This window comes from Opisthocomus hoazin, chromosome Z (assembly GCF_030867145.1).
Source record: "Opisthocomus hoazin isolate bOpiHoa1 chromosome Z, bOpiHoa1.hap1, whole genome shotgun sequence".
In the NCBI taxonomy this organism is placed as follows: Eukaryota; Metazoa; Chordata; class Aves; order Opisthocomiformes; family Opisthocomidae; genus Opisthocomus; species Opisthocomus hoazin.
In genome coordinates this window covers 51,933,428-51,952,037 of record NC_134454.1, presented here as the reverse complement: position 1 = coordinate 51,952,037, position 18,610 = coordinate 51,933,428, and the positions used below count along the sequence as shown (strand labels likewise).

Here is an 18,610-nt window from a genome sequence, read left to right as displayed (position 1 = left end):
GCAAAAATGGACCACTCTGTGTTCAGGAAACTTTCTGGTTTGTATATCCTTATCAATTTTATTCACTGCCCATTGATGCACAATGCAAAATGGATCTTCTAAAGCTCTGAGTGGCAAGGCCTCCAGCACAACTGTCCTCTCATCTCACGGGAGTTGTGATTTTTTGACCCTTCTGGTCAGGATGGGACTTTCCTGAACTGAAAAACTACAATACTTGATATTTACTCCCCATGCTCTGAGCCGATACCAGCACCAGCTTGCCTACTGTCTATTTTTGTGTTTTGGTGATTTGTGCTAGAGGTTTGAATTGCACCTTTAATTCCAGACTTTTAATTCGCCTTGTAGTTTGTGCCACACAGTTAGGATTCAAGACTGATCCTGCTCGGACGTCGAAGCACTTCCCGTAGTAGCGGCCAGGCTTCCTGACCTGAACCACCAACCCTGACTACTTCTGACCGCTTCTACCAGCCCTTCCTAATCAGGACACCTCCTCCCCAACAGGCTGGAGCTCGAAGTTGCGTCTCCAGGCACGCATGGGCAGGCTGGGTCCAATACTGCGAAAAGCCCATACGAGGAGCCCACATCTCTTAAGCCTGTTTCTCTTTGAGACTCTCACGAAAATAATTACAGTGCTGCCATGGCTGTGTTGTTACTGAGCATTTCAGGAGAGGCTCTATTTAATTAGAACGGATTTTAATAATTAGAAGTAACGTAGTTGTTCCAAGTGTTGCGGCCTGAGACATACTTTCAAAATTCCTTGGTCTTTCGAAGAGAGTGTGTCCAGCCTGTCATGTCTGCAGAGTTTGCTGTTCCCTCTTTAGAACTGAGGACGGTCTGAGAGCGAGTTTGGTAGATTCTCCTCAGGCTACAGCCACTCTGGAGTGATGGTTGTCTTTGCCCTAAAACCACAGTCCCTGTTTACAGTCTTTTAAACGAAGTGACTTGCGTGGGATGAGAATCTGTTGACTAAATACCAGGCCAGGCTGTAATCTGTAAATTCCTCTCATCGCTCTAGGTGTGACCTGGCGTGAGAGGAGAAGGAACAAATTCAAGCCGTCAGTGTTTCCCCGAGTGAAACGATTTGTAACGAAAAATGACCTTTTATATCAATCTCAGTGTTCACAAAAGTAACGGATGTGAACACTTGCATTTCTGGAAGAAAGCCCCTGCGGACTCGGTGTGCAGACGTTAGCGCCGGCGACCACGTCGGCGAGCACGCGCGGGGCCGGCGCCGGGGCTGACGCCGGGCGGACGGCGGTGCTCACGCGCTGTGCTGCGCAGCGCACGAGAACCGTGAATCTCGTCCCAGATATCTGAAGATGATGGGACTGGGTCAAGCGCGCGCATTGTCAGCCGCGCTTCGTGGCTGCTTTCGTCAAAATGGGCTGCTTCTGCCTTGAGAACAGCTCCTGAAAACCGACTGTGAGGCAGCGCGGCTCCCGCGGAGAGCGCCGGGAGAGACTGGACGGGCTGCAGGCCTTCCTTCGGTCACAACGGCTGCCCGTACCGCCTCCCCGCTGCCGACGGCCCCGCACCGGGCCGCGGATGGCAGGGAGGTCTCAGCCCGCAGGGCGCCAGCCCCCGGTCCGGCCCACCTGACGGCGCGACCCCGCCCCGCGCCCCGCCCGGCCCCCATCAGCTGCCTCCTCGTGGCCGGGCCGCCAATAGACTGCCGGGGGGCTGCCAGAGTGGCCAATGGGAGGGCGAGGGGGCGGTGCTGGCGGGCGACAGCCCCGCCCCCTGGGTGTGTGCGGCAGGAGCCAATCGGCGGGCCGGCGGCGCGGGGTTTATATCGGCGGGGGCCGCCGGCGCGGCGAGGCTGGTGGGCGGCGGCGCCATCATGGAGTGCGGACGGCAGGTGGCCAACTTCGGCGCTGGGCCGGCGAAACTGCCGCGCTCCGTGAGTGCGGGGCGGGGGCCCTCCCCGGCGGGTGGGCGGGTGTCGGTGTCCGCCAGCGTCCTCCCGGCGGTGCGGGGGCAGCCGTGCAGGTGGGGGCGGGCAGCCTTGCCCGCCCGCTGAGGGGGCCCTCGCCTGGGCTGAGGCGGTGGGGCGTCGCGGCGCCTTCTGCCTCCGGGCCGGGGGCTTCTGCGGGCGCCGGCTGCAGAGCGAGGGCCGGGGGAGCTCCGGTAAGCGGCAAAAAAAAGAGAGTTACCCACGGAGCGGCCAGAACGCGTTTGTTCTGCCCTTCCCCACCCTGTGAAGCGCCCCGGTAAATCCAGGGTTTTTGGGAACGCACCCTAAGGGGGTTTGGGGGTTGCTCTCCCAGGTTTTCTCCTCTCAGTACGGTCCTGTGGTCGCTCATCAGGGGCCGTGTCGGTTTCAGGGTGAGCCGTGAGCCCTCCGGGGGCGAGGGCAGCTGTGCCGAGTGTGGTGTCTGTCAGCTGCTAAATAACGCGGTGGTTCCCGGCGAAGTCGTGATTTAAAAGGTGATAATGAGTGTGGCGTAGGCTCAACCCTCTGGAAAGTTGCATCAGCAGCCATCGTTTGTCCAGTTACATATGGAGAGGGAGTGGTGTCTGCCAAATTGTGCCCATCTGACTTTCAACTTAAGACTGATGTGTTGTGGATTTTTTTTGTTCTTTTCTTAGTTTCATTCATAGCTTTCTTCATTATTTAATGTGTTATTTCTTTAACGGTTTCCCTTAGATAAATAAGTTTGCCTTACAACAGCTTTTTCTTTTCCCAACCTCTCTTCTTGTAGAAAAGTCCTTTATAGATTATGTGCAAATAAATTTGTTCTGTCTTGAATCTGTGGCTCCGAAAGGGGCTCGTGTGAGAGCTGCTGCGGTATCCAACTCTCCAACAGAGAGTACTGAGAATTGAGGCTTAGGGTTTGAGGACAGCCTAGCTGAACTCCGTGTTATTGATCTGTTTTCCCCGCTTGAAAATGCAGTCCTCTTAAATGGGCTACTGTATCACCTCAGTTGTTTCACTTTGGTTGTGGGCTGATGCTGCCTGTGAAGCACTCGGACTCACTGAAGCCGAAGGGTGGACAGAGCTCTTCATGGTCGTTATAAGGAATATCATATGTGTCTATTGTAAGGCGTGTGCAGATAAAGGATGTTACTAACAGAATTTGATTTTATCAAGCAGTTGGACAAGCACTTTCTAATAGTCTGTGTGTTCTATTTGACACCCCCCCCCTTCTCTGGGATGAATGTGTTTGCACACGAAACAGTGGTTAGAATTTCATAATCTCTAGCATGAAAAGCAGCACAGTTTCTGGTTGACTTCTTGGTGATCAGCTGTTAGAGTTGACAGGCCATCCAGGTACCCTGTCAGCAAGGTAGACCCTGGAGCACATGCATACAGCGTTTGTTTTGGTGGCTTTTCTACTGGGAAATGTAAAAAAATGTAAGAAAACTAAAAATGTTCTGACTCTTGCACAAAAATTTACTGAAATTGGAAAGCTGCAGATCAAATGGTTAGAATCTAATTCCACTTTGTTCGTATGTAAGAACTGTGGGAGAATAAAGAAAAATGGAAGGCTGAAGCAGCAGATTACCTAGCTAGGGCTCTTGGGAGTGACCTGTGGTTTTTGTTTGTCTGAAAACTTTGCTTCATTTCTTTCTTAACTTTTGATAACATAGCGAAGGCTTGTCTTCAAAGTGTGTGGGACTGCATTCTGTGAAGCCAGGCCTTGTCCTGTTGGGTCAGTCTGAGGTATCCAGTTCCCCAAGCTGATTTTTTTTTCTTTATATTTTCCTCAATACCTTGGTTGTCCTGTTTGCATAAGTCAAACGAAAGAACACAGGGTGGAGGGGTGAGGCGGGGGTTCTAAGATGCTTGATCAGAGAGTACACATGCAAACATTTAAGTGTTCTGTAAAAGGCTGGGAGTTCCATCCAACTCCTAGAAATCACTCTGAAATCTGGAAATGCAGCTGTTGAAAGAATAACTTAATACATGGTCTTCACAACAAGTGTATGATTTAATGCTATCTTATGAAAAGCCTGCAGATACTAGACACGATGAAATTATATTGGTGACTATACTTCTGTTATTCTCACTTGACAAGTGTCAGGTATTGCAATATGGAGCAGCTGGCATTTGCAGGACGTATCGGAGATTTCAGGTAGTGGAAAATTCCCTTAATTCATGTGTGGATTTTTTCTTTTGTTAGGTATTATTAGAAGCACAGAAAGAATTGGTGGACTACAAAGGACTCGGTATAAGTGTTCTTGGTAAGACTTTAAAAATTCTGTATTTTTCAGAATGTAGATGGTTAACCAAATTGTTTAATAAGAGTTTTTCATCTTGGTATTTCAGCACCTTTTCTAATATCTTATTCTGATAACATGTGTGTCCAGAGACTCTCCAGCTTTTCTACCATTCATCGGGACACCATAAAATGATACATAGCCAGAGGTTTAGTGATCCAAAACAAAGGACTAGAGGCAAGAAAAAGATAACTAATCATATGTGAAACATTAGTAATTTTGGATCTTTGGACAGGAATGTGTGTGTATACATGTAGGTAATATCTAAAAAAAGGGGGTTATATATCTATAAAATACTGTATAGGTATATACACAGATACACTGTATGTGAGTATATGTATATCGATACCATATGTCTTATATACTAGATGGTAAAACACTTTGGATGTACTTGATCTTTCCTGTGAGGAAGGCAGTGCTGTCCTGTCGTAAGGAGGAGATGTCTTCTGTGCTGTATGGGTAGCTGACTGTCTTTTCAGTTGCACAAAAATCTTATGCAAAAAGGTGGTCAGTGTTTTACTAGTTCTGTGAAACTTCGGTTGCTAAAAGTAGAATGTGCAGCAGCCTCTGCAGGATTGGGATTTGTGTTTAAATTGTACCCTCTTACAGATGGGAGAAAGAATATGGATTTAATAAAAGGAATTAGTATTAAGTGTCCTTAACATTTAATGAGGATTAGTGCGTGAAGAAGCCTTGTCAAAAAAATAGAACAAAACAAACCTCTGTACCTTACTCTATATTTGCAACGGCATTAGTAGCAGAGAGCATTCTTGGAGTAAGGAAAACTTGCACCTTTCCAGGGAGTATCTTTTTCATGCAGATGTAGTTGTTCCTGGGGATAGTAAGGTCAAGTAGATGCCAAATGTGAATGGACTGGATTTCCCTGGATTGGGACAAGACTGGAGGTATAAGTCTTGTGTGGGTATTTAGGAACGCTCAGCAAAAAAGAATAGTAGGAGTTGGAACTGGGAATGGGAGCCTTCAGGCACTTTGAGTCTGTAGCGTAAAAGGCTTAAAGCTTAACACAATTTTTAAATTACATTCATGTATTACCATTTTTTTTTTCATGTTATTTCTTCTTTCCTTTTCACCAAAGAAATGAGCCATCGGACCTCAGATTTTGCAAAAATTTTAAACACAGCTGAAAATCTCATGCGTGAATTGCTGTAAGTGAATTGCTTCCTACTTATTTTTGTTCTAAGCTTGTGCTGGTTGCATGAATAGTGACTGATGTGGAGACCTTTCCTTGAAAGCACCTGTTTGTCGTGTTTTTTTGTTCAGATACTGTGTCTAATAGAGTAATAATCTTGGAGAGGACATAGGTCTTCTGTTTGTCTGATGCTGATTTATTTGTGTGACAAAGGGCTTTCATTAGGTTAAGATGCTTTTTATTTGTCTACTGTACACTGACTATTTGACTTTCTTCTGAAATTTTCATTTTTGTCACCTTTGTAGAACTTATGAAGGGCAGCACTTTCTTCAAGAAGCAAGTGGAAACAATAGAAATCAGTTCTCTAGTGGTACAGAGGTGATCTGTACTTTACTCATCAGTCTGATTTTACTAACAAGCTCTGGGAATGTGTTTCAAAATCACTGATCAGGAGCCCTTTTGCTATATGTAGTGTGACATTTTTAAAAATTTGAAATAAATATGTTGTATATTAGAATTAATATTCTCATGGTTCTTAATAATGATACTCATTTCGTATAAAAGCTTGACTCTCAGCCACAGCCACAATTATTGACAGAGGCATTTTAATGAATGATTTGAACAAGTAATTTTTGTGACTGTATAAACAATTCCTTATGGCACTTGCTCTTCAAGTACAATCTACTGTAGGGTTGGACTTGCAAATTGAAGGGTCTCAAAGCTGAATTCTACTGTGAGCACTTTGGTGTGAAGTTCTTAGCCTGACAGAAAAGCCGTGAAGACAAGGTTACAAGTGGACATTAATTCTGCTGGCATACTTTCATATTTGTGTACTATGATAGTAGAGCTACTCAGGAGTGAATTTGTTTAATCCTGCCCAAGCTTGTTTTCAGCAATTTATCAGCAAAATGTGTAGCATTACTCTTAAGATTTTAATTGTTTCTCAAGGCAAGTGCTGAGGTAAGTTAATGGGATTTGATCTAACTCTTGGCAAAGAATCATCTAAAATGACAGTGTTCTTCCTCAGTTGCTGTTAAATACATAACATCAAGTAGTATGCATCCTGTGTCTTCTGGGAATAATATGAATGGTTATTTCTTGCATGCAGAAATATACCAGAAAACTACAAAGTTATTTTCCTCCAAGGAGGTGGATCTGGTCAGTTCAGTGCAGTCCCACTTAATCTTATCGGCTTAAAGGAGGGAAGACATGCAGATTATGTGGTTACTGGAGCTTGGTCAGCAAAAGCAGCTAAAGAAGCAGAGAAGTATGCCAAAGTGAATATCGTTCATCCAAAACTAGGAGCCTATACAAGTAAGTTGATGATTACATCCATCTGTGTGAATGCTTAGCTGCTTGAATCACTCTAAAACTTGGTCCAACTCAGCTGTTGGGTGATTGGATGTTAACTAGTTAGAGTTGACTGCCTGGCACTCACAAGATTGCCTGCTACATCTCTCCATGTTCATCACTGGGACATCTGTTATATGACTTAACAGTCTCCACCAGAAAGAAGTTATGACACTGAGTCTGAGGAGATCCCAGAAAATAAATGGCAAGAAGCAAGTGTGTATTGGTAGGGAAATGGTCTGCGCTGTCTGGTTTTTTTTTTTATTATTATTTAATGGAATTTTTTAGCTATTTGCAGAGTTGTTGCAAGGTATTTCAGTTTCACTCAGTAGTGAGATGAGATTGCTCTGAGATTTAGAAACATGGCAGGGATCTTAACCTTGTTGGCCTAGGAGATGGGAGACTGTTCCCAAATACTTATCTTTGCTATGTGTGTGTCAGAACAGGCAGTTGGCTCTGGAATAGAAGAGGTGTTTTCAGCTGCTTCTCTTGAAGCTTGTTACTGGATGTGACATAATCTGAATGACCACAGCGTAGGAGGAAGAAAATTTTGTCATGCTTGCTTTTCTTACCTGTAATCCAAATTATAGCATTTGAGCTGGGAACAGTGGCAACAGGCAAGTCAAAGAATATTGCCATAGAAATTAGTGTATTAACTGGTGGTTGGGGCACTAACTTGGAAGATGGGTTTATATCCTCTGAGGCATAGCAAGGAACTGAACCTACAACTTCCCAGTCTAGCATAATGTGTTCACCATCTGGCAACTAGATAAGGGGAGAGGCAGTAAATAATAATGGTGGAGGCAACAGCAGCACTTCTTCTCTCCTGCAAAACATGAGGGGGAAGAAAGGAAGAGCAACTGTTTGTTTTGTGCAAAACCTGTTCTGTGCTGTCAGGGCATGCCTTAAATATTGGCCGTTGGCAGAGGAAATAATAGTTTTGTAAGTCAGTTGCAAAGCATAAGCAGGAGGTGGGTAGGTAACCTTGTGTTCAGCTTGGACAAGACTGAAATGCTTCTGGGGATGCACAGAAATATAGCGTAGAGTACTTTGCCATTGAGAATTTGGAGGCTTCAGTGTTTCCAAACGTGTCAGGAGGATTCTTGGACCCAGTGCCTGAATTCCTCTGAAATGCTGTTTTGGACCCGTAGGGCAGTAATTTGCAGCCTGGGTTTGTAAACCTGATGAAAATCCCTTGAGGAATAAGGGCTGAAAACCAGAAGGGTGTTTGCCAGCTGAATGATGGCTCACCACAGAATTCTGGGAATGCACTGATGTATTTCATTTGCAGATAAATTATATCTTGCTGGTAACAAGGTAATTAATACTTTGTACTGCAGAATCGTTCTGGGTTTGCACTGAAGTCACGTGTTCAAGTAAAACTGAATGCCAGGAAAATTACTTGTCTTCAGTGACCTTTGTTTTTCTCTTTTGTCTGTGTCAGACATTCCCGACCCAAGCACTTGGAATCTTAATCCAGATGCATCTTATGTCTATTACTGTGCTAACGAGACTGTTCATGGTGTGGAATTTGACTTTGTTCCTGATGTCAAAGGAGCAGTCTTGGTTTGTGATATGTCATCAAATTTCCTGTCCAGACCTGTGGATGTTTCCAAGGTAGAGTATTGGACACAGTGGCTGCACAAAGCATTTTCAAACTTGAGTGCATATAGTTAGGGACTTTGAAATGTCTGGATGGCCAGAGATGCTGAGCAGCGAAATTAAGGGAACTTTGTTTTGTTAATGGGGTGTCTGAAGGTGGTTATAAGTGTTGAAATTTAAAGATTTCAATGTGTATCTGTTGCCCTTTTTTGAAGTAAAAACATACTGAACTATGTTGAAATTGTTGATGTCAATAGCTGTCTAAGATTATCTGTCTACTGTGTGGTCTTCCCTGATGCTGTAGCTGAAGAAGATATTTTCTGAATTGTATGTAGCCTGTAGATAGTGTACATGGCTATAGCAGGGTACTGTGAATCAGAATTTTTGATCCTGCCTCTTATATGGAAAGTCTGTAACCCCTTTTAAGCTGCTAAAGCTTTCTGTGCCTCACAATTACTGTGTCTGTTTCACAGATAGCACAGAGGCAGAACAAAGTACTGTGTCTATTTCATAGGTGAGTGCTGTGTTGTGCCTCTGTATTGCTTATGTTTGTAAAGTGTGTTAGTGGGAAGTGCTACTGACTAGTGAATTAGCATGTTTCACCTTTCTTATCTGTGTGTTGCAAAAAGAAGGGGCAATTGTTAGTGCATTCATCCTGGCCTTTCCTCATCTGCCTCTTTAAACAGGTAGATTATATGATGCCTATTCTGAAATACCAGATTGGTTGACAATGCTGTGATCTATATATGATTTTTTTTAGCAAATTTGCTTGGAGTAATGTGAAATGGGGATAGACTGTCTTGAGAATTATTTGTAGCTAGTAAATATTTAGAAAATCATTGGGAAAATTCTTGTGGTGATCTTCCTCAGCTGAATGAAGATACGTGGTTCAGATAAGACATACACAGCTGAGCTGTGTGACTGTTGTATAATGATACTGGTGTATTACTCGGTTATAAGATCTGCTAGTGGATGCATGTAGCAAGTCCTTCTTTTCTTCTGTTTCAAGTTTGGTGTGATTTTTGCTGGTGCTCAGAAGAATGTTGGCTGTGCTGGAGTTACTGTTGTAATAGTACGTGAGGACTTGCTTGGATTTGCGCTGAAAGAATGCCCTGTAGTACTGGATTACAAAACACAAGCAATGAATGGCTCTTTGTATAACACTCCACCATGCTACAGGTAACTTACCCTGCTATTTTAATATCTCTTATTCAGAAAGCTACTGCACTGCCATCTGCTGCTCTTACTGAGAAAAGTTTCAGAAATTGAGTATTTGCCTTCCAATCAGTGATATGTTGGAGTGTTTCACACAACGCCTGTGGGAACACAGGAAGTGTCCAGCCACATGGCTGTGGTAGGCTTTGATGTTATCTAGTGGTACTCAGCCATAAAGGACAGTATTATCAGACGTAAGTATTGTATGTCATAATTCTGTTGCAAAAGTTTCAAGATCTGTCTCTTCAGTTCTTACATCAACATAACTCTGGTCAATTCAGTGGCGATGCTTCTGTCATTGCAAGTAGGTAATTTGGCACTTAGTCTTGCTTCTTGAACACTAGCTACAGATTTGATTTAATTTCTTCCTGAGGTTGTTCTCAGTATTTGAGCTTTCAGATCCCTATCCCTGTAAAAGAAGACTTTTATTTTTTTTTTTGAAAAAAGAGACCTTAGTCATTGTTGTGCTTTGTTCTCTAGTGCAACTTCCCGTATTTCTTTGTGCCACTTCAGTGTTTGACTTGACATCCAAAAATAATATTGGTCAAGCTTCATAATCATTGCTAGCAATCAAGATTGTAAAATTGGTATGTACCTGGTCATTTCATGTGTACAAGAAGCAGAACAGCTTTTGATAGCTAGTGAAATGATTCTTTGCTACTGGAATATTTAGGTGTTGAGCCAGCAGTATCTATTCTTAGTCTGGAACAATTTTATACCAATGTCCACTAAAATGATTATTTAAAAAAAATCTTCAAACCAGATATCCTTTTTTCCCCGAAGTTTTTTTAGGTACTTTCAACACCAATGCAAGTTTGTATTATCAAGTTACCAGGATCAAAAGGAAATATCTTTAAAAGTAGAAATTGTTATTTTCAATCTCAGCTTTTAAAGCTTTTTCATACGTGCCAGAATTTGCAAGCTTAAGTTGCCTAATGACGTCCGACAGATATCAAAGGTACTGTATAGGCATAAAGTACAGTGATTCCTGTGTATAAAGCCTACCTTAATGCCATCACTTAAATTCAGTAGAATTTTAAGTGATACTAAGTGTAGCTCTGAATCTGCTGATTCTGACAATTACAGAGAGGCAGTTATCTTAATTTGAGAAGAACAGTAGATCTTGTGAGCATATGTTTATTCCAGACTTTACAATGCACAAATATTTTTCCCAAGGAGTATGCATACTGTAAAGTATGTAGTGCTGTAGTGATGTGTTCTTGCATCAGCCTAGTGGCTGAGTACACCCACTATCCTTAGGGCTGGTGTTTAAGACGAGAGTTAACCTTACAATGTTTCCAGACTTTAATCTTCTTTCTGAATGTAGCTTTGTAACATGGGCAGTATGTGTGTCTCTTTTCCCAGTGACTGATAAAGCCTTTATTTCATGACTGATTATATTCCTGACTGCCAAGTCACACATACTGTTCTGGACGCTGTGTACTCGCACAAGCCAGGTTTTAAATCCAGCCATTCATGTTTTCCAAGTACAAAGCTATTTCCATTTGAAAACCCAAAGTTTTACTTAATTTTAGCATTGAAAGCCGTGTTGGTCCTCTTGCTTGAAAAGCAAAACAAATTAAATTCTGCAGCTTTGTTTTAGCCACTGCAAAGAACTTCTGAAATAAGTGCTGCTTTAGCTGTAACTCAGTATCTGTCAGTAACATGAACAGGGTAGTGGGAGATTAAGGAAGCAGAAAATAAAATTGAGCTAACAGTCTTTCTCCTTTCTGATCAGTGTGTTGCCAGATTTCACTCCATGCTACAGACCCACATGGGTGTACACTACAGAATCCAGGGTGTAACACAGACTGAAATGTTGATAGGGTGCACATCTGTTTGGCTTGGCTCTAAATACGTGTTCCAGTTTTTGCAAAGAACTGGCAAAGCTTCTTAGTTCTCTTTTTCTATACTCTTTTCCTTGCACTCTCTAATGGTTTGATGGCAAACAGGCAGGAAATATTAACTGAATTTCCAAAAGCTACTTCAGCAGGATGTTAAATTAAATTAAGGTGATGCCAATGGCTTTAACCTCTTGGCGCTACGGAGCTTGACTTTTTGACCCTGATCTGCTTTGCTGAAATTAACAATGAATTTTCTATAAAAATCTCATTTCCAGGCTCCAAGGGTTTGTTTTGCATTTAAAATGGCTCCAGAAACATTATTTTGACTAACACGAAGGAAGGATGAAAGAAAGATTTCAGCTGGCTGGATTTTGTGGATGACTCTAAGGCTGACTTTTTTTAAACCTTACTTGTCCAAGAAGTTTCACTCAAGGAAGTGAGGGCAGGAGGTGAATGTGGCCCCATATATTTGGCAAGGGCCTAGGCTATACTTCATTTAAAGCCTTTACACTGGGGTAGTTGACAGTCTGCTGTCATAAATGTGGCAAGACAGTGCTCTGGAAGCTGTAAAGTGCTTTGTATAAAAGGTAGTCTGTAACCTTGGTTATTTTGCAGTCTTTCTGCAGTGTTCAAAGATTTGATGCTGGCATCCCCTGAGAAATTAGAAGCAGCAAAGTTTAAAAGAGCCTTCTGCTAGATTTGTGTTAGGGAAACTCGTAGGGTAATGTTCTCTGAGCACTCCTTTGGAATCTGTAATGAAGGGATTAATAAAAGCAAACGTGTTGGAAATATGCCATAAAAACTTGTGAACAGTTTATTATGTAAAGTGGTGTAGTCGTGGGAAATGCCTGAACTTGAACAAGCGGAGTTTTGTAGCAAAAACACAAAGGCAAAAGGCCTGGGGGATTTTTTTATGTTGCACTTAGTAACCAGCATTGAAATACTTGGTCCCAAGCCATGCAGTGCCAGTAGGCTTCCAGATCTCGATTTACAACTTGAATGGTAATGAATGATTAGGTGTAATACATCGTTATTTGTTTTGTGAAACTTCACTTGTCATGTGGGAAAAAGGTCTTTTTAGGCAGAGATGGGATTATAGTTTTCATTTAACATTTGTGAAAATGGGATTAGATTTCTGGCATTATTAATGTGCATACGTTTGAATTCACTGCTGCATCTTTGCTAGAGCAGCTGCACAGGGTGGATGCTGCTGACTTTTCTGCTAACTCTGGTTCTTTCTAGGACTCAACAGGCAGTTGGTGGTCAATGAACTGGCTGTCCGTGCAGCATGTCTGGGGATGTCCTTGGGAGCTCTGCAGGGTTGCAGGAAACCTGCAGGACTTGTCCTTCTGTGGTACAAAGGATTAAGTTTGGTCCAACAGATTTGTGTAGCATTTAAATTTTGGGGTACTTTGTGTCCAAAAAACATTGCCTGCTTAGAGTTGTCATAATTTGTTAAATAGTCCAGATTCAGAGTTGTTAATCTTAAGCACCCTAAAGCCAAACATAACACTGTGTTGCTGAAGCATGTTGTGAACTGTTAAACAGCACTGCTTTTTTTCTTTTTTTTTAATAATCTAAAAAAAATGGTTTTGAATAATCTGAATGAATAATTTTCTTTCCTCTTGCAGTATTTATATCATGGGATTGGTACTGGAATGGATAAAGAATAATGGCGGAGCTGCAGCTATGGATAAACTTAGCTTAATCAAATCGCGAATGATTTATGATATTGTAGACAAATCTAATGGATTCTATGTGTAAGTTGCTATCCTTTCGCTCTTGGTTTCAATATTTATTGCGGACCCAAACATATTCATAACTTCAGAGTCTGATTGCAACCTATTTTTAAAGTTACCTTTTCAGTATATAGAAATTTTGAGGTATCCTGGAATCCTACAGGAATTATTTGAGCAAATCATTCACTTGATAACTATCCAAGGATGAGTCTCTGCAGTAGGAAGTTATTTCAAATTATCCTGTATAGCTCAAGTGTGAAACATATTAATAACATATGTTCTAAACCTAATAAAATTCAGGAGCCTAGGAGAAGAATGTACAAAAAAAACCAGATATGCACATTCTGTGTGCGTACTAAATCTCTTGGGGAAGTACAGGCCAGAACAGAGAAAATGGCTTCTAAGAAGTTCTAGAGACCACTTTTGCACTATATTCTTCCTACCATCTCCTTCAGTTGTCAAAGACTCTGCTTTTTCTCTGAAGCAGAGTAGTTTTATTAGCTAAACGTGCAGAGTTCTGAAACAGAAAGAGGAAGGTCAAACCTACCTAGATGTAGTAAAAATGTAATACATTTTCTTTATGTGCAGTTTGTTTTCTTCACTTATTTTTGATGGTTTTCCAAAGCAGATTTAACCCTATTTTCTACATAACGTTGCAAGGTGTTTTTGAGTTCACAGGACCCAAAATATATGTAGTTAAAAGCTGATGCTGTAATTTGGAATAACTTTAATACTTGCCAAGCTCAAAAACTAGTAAGTGATTATGAAACTGCAAAATATTTTCCTTCACCTTTAGGATAAAATCCACAGTTTTGGGACCTAATTAACTTTCAAGTCAAAGTTAGGATGGGGCAAAGTAAATTTGGATTTTAAATTAAAGCTGGCTGCAAGCTCAATTGCCAGGGTTGTAGTTTCATCATAATATTTAATACCTTCTGCTTATCCATTTAGTTAATGAGAACAGCTTTGCCTTTAGCATTGTCATGATCAGGATTGTGATCCTACTCTACTGCAATCCTCAGGGTTTTTTATAACCTTAGTAAGCAAATGAAGCCTTGAAAAAAACATTTTGTGACAAATGAATCTGTTGCTGGTGAGCTGGTTTGTAAGGCTGAGTGGGAAATGCAATGCAGATGGGATGGTAAATAGTCAATTGGGAAGGCAAAACAAGCTTCACTAACTGAGCTGTATGCATCTTACTAAGCAATACAGTTAAGACTATGGACTTTTTTATTGTCTCTGACTAAAAGGAAAACTTGTCTGAAGCTGCCTTCCCAGCTTCTATGTGCCAGCTAATCTGTGGCATGCTTCGCTGGCTGAGCAGTGTGACAGCCACTTAGGGAATGGTGCTGTGTGCCATTTGCAGTTTGCATTGCAAAGTCTGTGCACTGAGTTACATCGTATTGCCTAATAGCAACTGGATCTTCTAAAAACTATAGCCTAGTTACAGTTATTCAAATATGGGGATGCTTAGAAGCACATGTCTTTTTGAAGAGTGTTTTCCTGGTTACATCTGAAGCAGAAAATTTGCATGGGCAGATATTACGATTGATCTTTTTTCTCTTCATGATGGAGACATCTGTATAAAGGAATAAGGGAGGAACTAAAGAAAAATGATACCCATGCTTTGTTGGATACAATAGTAATAGGTATGAAATTTACATGCAGTTTATGAGAACTTATTCCTAGTGAATCCCTGCAAGAATCTACATCACAGCCTTAGGAAAGAATAAATCTGGAGACTTCGTGTCTGCTTTGTAACTAGAAGCACTAAAGAAAAAAATTATCCCCCGCTTTTCTTAACTTCACAAAATAATTGAAGATAAATTTTGCTTTAAATGTATCTTTAATTTTCTACTTTAGATTAAAGGGAATTGTAAGAGATTAAGGCTGTGATGCACTTCATATGTGTTGTGGATGTGTATGCCATGCAAGATTGTTTCTGGAGATCGCTTCTCTACTTGAGCTGTTCATCATTCGAATAATACTAATGTAGAAGGTGGACTGAAACAGTAACAGAAATCTCTAATGTCCATGGGAATTTGCTTATGCTATGTTCTTATACTTCTTTAGCTCTGTTTAGCTGAGTCAGTCTCAATTCTGGTAGCATTTGTGACGAGCTGAGTAAGCATAAGTGCGTCGGTCTTTCAAGATAGAGAAGAAACTGCTTGAGACTTAGTCAAAATTCACTGTAACTAATCTCGCTTACCCTGGGAGATGTAACAGAGAATGTTGTGGGTGGGGTGGTGGGTTTTATTATGTTTTCTAAATTAGTTCTGTTTACAAGCCTCCTGTGCGTTCCTCTGGGGCTATTTTGAGTATGTCAGGAAGGGTTAATAAGCATTCCACTTACTGTTTCCGTTATTATACTTCATTAAAAAAGGACAGTTGCTTTTTTCACAGAAAAACATGATTATTTCAATTATGGAGGAATGACTTTGGTGCCAAACAGATGCAAATACTTTCTGAAATTGTATATAGCTGAAAATGTAAATTAATGAAAATGTTAATCCTTACACTCTGCAACTTTTCTAGATGTCCAGTGGAGAAAAAGAACCGAAGCAGAATGAATGTCCCTTTCCATATTGGCAGTATCAAGGGTGATGAAGCACTGGAAAAGAAATTTCTCGAGAAAGCTGTGGAACTTAACATGATATCTCTGAAAGGGCATCGGTAAGTAGTAGAATCAGATGAATCTTTCTTGTGCGGAGTAAACTGTTACTAAATGATACAGCGGTGGGCATTTGTGCATCGACTTACCAGCCTTCCTCACTCTCAAGCTGTTGCTTGTATTGGTTTGGCTTCACTTGGGAATAGCAATCTAGAGATGGTAATCAGAGACTGCTGCTAGCTCAACTGCTGCTTCGGTGTGGTTGTTCTGAGAGCTTTGTCCTTAATTCTGTGTTCTCTGATTTGATAAACCTGGCTCTGTGTGAATGCCAAAGAAGGTGACTCTTGAGGTCTGAGATTCTGTCATTGTGTAAAGCCTTTCATTACATGGCTTGTCTACATAGTTGCAAGAGTTTCTTCCCATGTTCAGTGGTGTTTATGGGATTGAAAATGATAGCTTTTTGATGTCACAGGCCTACAGCCTTGGAGCTGTAAATAACTAATAAATGTTGAGTTTCTCTAGATTGCAGGCTTCCCTTGAAGAATTAAATGTTGCTTCTCATTTGTACAAAATGTGATTTCTGTCCCTTTGGAGTAGGAGTAAGTTTAAATGTCTGTGAATGTTATTAATGTCTGTCTTAGCATTTACAACACCTTTCTATTTTTTTTCCCCTCCTCTTTTCAATTCAGATCTGTGGGAGGAATCCGTGCTTCTTTATATAACGCGGTGACTGTGGAAGATGTTCAGAAGCTTGTAACATTCATGAGAAGCTTCATGCAGATGCATCAGTCATAAATGCCCATGGGCTAGAGCCATGTTGCACATTTATGAAATAAAAGCTGAAGTGTTTGAAAGTTACTGTGGTACTGCACAGCTATAGCACACAAGTTATATTTTCTTTTAGTTCCTGTAGCTATTTTAGTTTAACTGCATGGGACTGAGGCCCAGTCTTGCAATGACTTGGCAGCCTTGGCTTCACCAAAGGCAAGATGCCCAGACTGATCAAGACTGGTTCTGAAATTTGCAAAGCGCTATTCTTAATGTGTAGGTAAAATGTGAGTAGCACTGTGCGATGCTATGGATCTGAGTCTGTTTCTTGCTTCTAGTCACAAATGACTACTTCAGCAATGCCTTGTTTTCAGTAAACTTCAGGAGGCAAAATTTGTCAGAAGTTTTGTGTAATGCTTTAGGAGTACTCTGTGGTGGCACAGTGAAGCTAGAACTAAAACTAAGTGTTCTTTAAGGATATCTAATTGGTTTATCAGATATATTCCAACAGTATACCACCAGCAGTATTTAGGTGTTAGTATCTGGGTTCCTCACTTGAGGACCTTGCCTTCAAACTTCTGCTCCCACACTTGAAGTGTCATCATAACAGTTCCACGTAGCAATAAGCATTGTTGCTTAAAGTCTCTGTAGGACTGGGCCTTTTGTCGTATTATCATTTATTGGCTTAAAGCTAAGATGCATGTCTGTAATTAAATCAATTTATCAGATGTTGTTTATTTCTCTATGCATTTTGTATATTAAACTTCTCCAGGTTATTAATTTTGTATTCTTATTTTGGAGTGTGCATATTTGCTCTGCCAAAAACTTGGTTTTAATTTTTTAACCTTGTGCCAACTGCATTGCTGTATTCCACTCAGTGGATCTGTGATGGGCAACAGACTTTCTTGTCTGGAGCTTCTTAAGTCTTCCCTGTCTAATTGTTCCAGTATTTTCTCTGTCTTTTCGTTGCTTCAGTCTGGTAGCCTTTTGTATGTGGGGCTTTGCCCAGCTGCAGTAAATACAAGTCTTGACTTTTCTGCCTTTTCCTGACACTACATCACACTTTGGTTTAACTTTCTCACTTGATCCTTCTGGCTTATTCCAGGCTTTGATACTTTGGGCTAGAGAAGGAACTGTGGTTATACGAAGGTCTTCTGTTATAGTACCTGTGAGTTACTTTTCCTTCTCAACTTGTGAATGTACTGCCAATGACCATATAGTGACATTAGCCTGCTATTTTAACTTATGTAGAAACTATCTGCTAGTATGATAGCATTAGGCGTTACTGCAGCTGGTTTCAGACTGAACTCTTTGATACAGGACTGGCATTTTTCTACTTTGTTACCACTGGTGTTACAGAAATTTAATAATGATGGACTGCCCCTTTCGTGATGGAACCTCACAGCAAGTCGGTGGATTTGCTCTAGGGTTGAGTTACATTCCTGTCAAAGTCATAATTTTATGATGACTCTTTTGAGAGTTCTGTCAACTTAATGTAACTCAAAGTAATTAAACAAATCATGTGAATAAAATAAAACTTAATCACAGCATGCTGTGAAATACCAGTGTGTCTGAAGCTTTTGTTTTTGTCACTTTCAGAAGGAGAAGTCATGCATAATGTGTGTAGAATTTTAGATTCCAATATCATCCTTTTCCCTGAAAAGCAAGCTTTTATCATTTGTTTGATTTCTTTCTGAAAGTAGTCTTTCCTACAACTGGCATGGAAATAAGAGTATTACTATGAGAAGGCTTTGAGAACCCGTTTTGCCCTGCCAATCATGAAGATCTAATATAGGTTCTGTATTAAGCTATTGAACTTACTAAAATTATAATTCCTCCAAATTTTTTATACTTACTTTCAACAGTAGCTGTGGCTTATCCCTCTTTCCAAAAGTTAGTAAACCTTTCTGTAACAGCCTTGCATTCCCCTTCGCAGGCATGCTTCTGTGTATGACTACAAAAAAAACTTGCACTGTTTTATGCAGCTCATTCACGAACCCAGCAGGGAACCTTTCTGCTGCTTCTGAACTATGCCTAACATCTTGTCAATTAAAGACTTTTTTAAGCCAGTAAGGCAAAAATTGTGTAAGCAAAATGCAGAGTGAAGACT

General features: G+C 41.1%; 1 protein-coding gene across 1 annotated transcript; it reads left to right on the top strand.

The window, feature by feature from the left end:
• Nucleotides 1–1,795: 1,795 nt before the first annotated feature.
• PSAT1 (phosphoserine aminotransferase 1) lies at nucleotides 1,796–18,065 on the top strand. Its single transcript, XM_075446898.1, has 9 exons — nucleotides 1,796–1,900; nucleotides 4,125–4,185; nucleotides 5,318–5,387; nucleotides 6,480–6,685; nucleotides 8,166–8,338; nucleotides 9,333–9,502; nucleotides 13,014–13,142; nucleotides 15,657–15,794; nucleotides 16,422–18,065. Exons 1-9 carry the CDS (start codon nucleotides 1,841–1,843, stop codon nucleotides 16,525–16,527), a joined length of 1,113 nt encoding a protein of 370 aa, XP_075303013.1. The 5' UTR covers nucleotides 1,796–1,840; the 3' UTR covers nucleotides 16,528–18,065.
• The last annotated feature ends 545 nt before the right edge of the window (nucleotides 18,066–18,610 follow it).

Coding starts and splice junctions, on each gene's coding strand:
- PSAT1 (XM_075446898.1), top strand. CDS start 1,841: ATGGAGTGCGGACGGCAGGTGGCCAACTTCGGCGCTGGGCCGGCGAAA. Junction 1,901..4,124: donor CGGCGAAACTGCCGCGCTCC/GTGAGTGCGGGG, acceptor TTCTTTTGTTAG/GTATTATTAGAAGCACAGAA. Junction 5,388..6,479: donor AATCTCATGCGTGAATTGCT/GTAAGTGAATTG, acceptor TCTTGCATGCAG/AAATATACCAGAAAACTACA.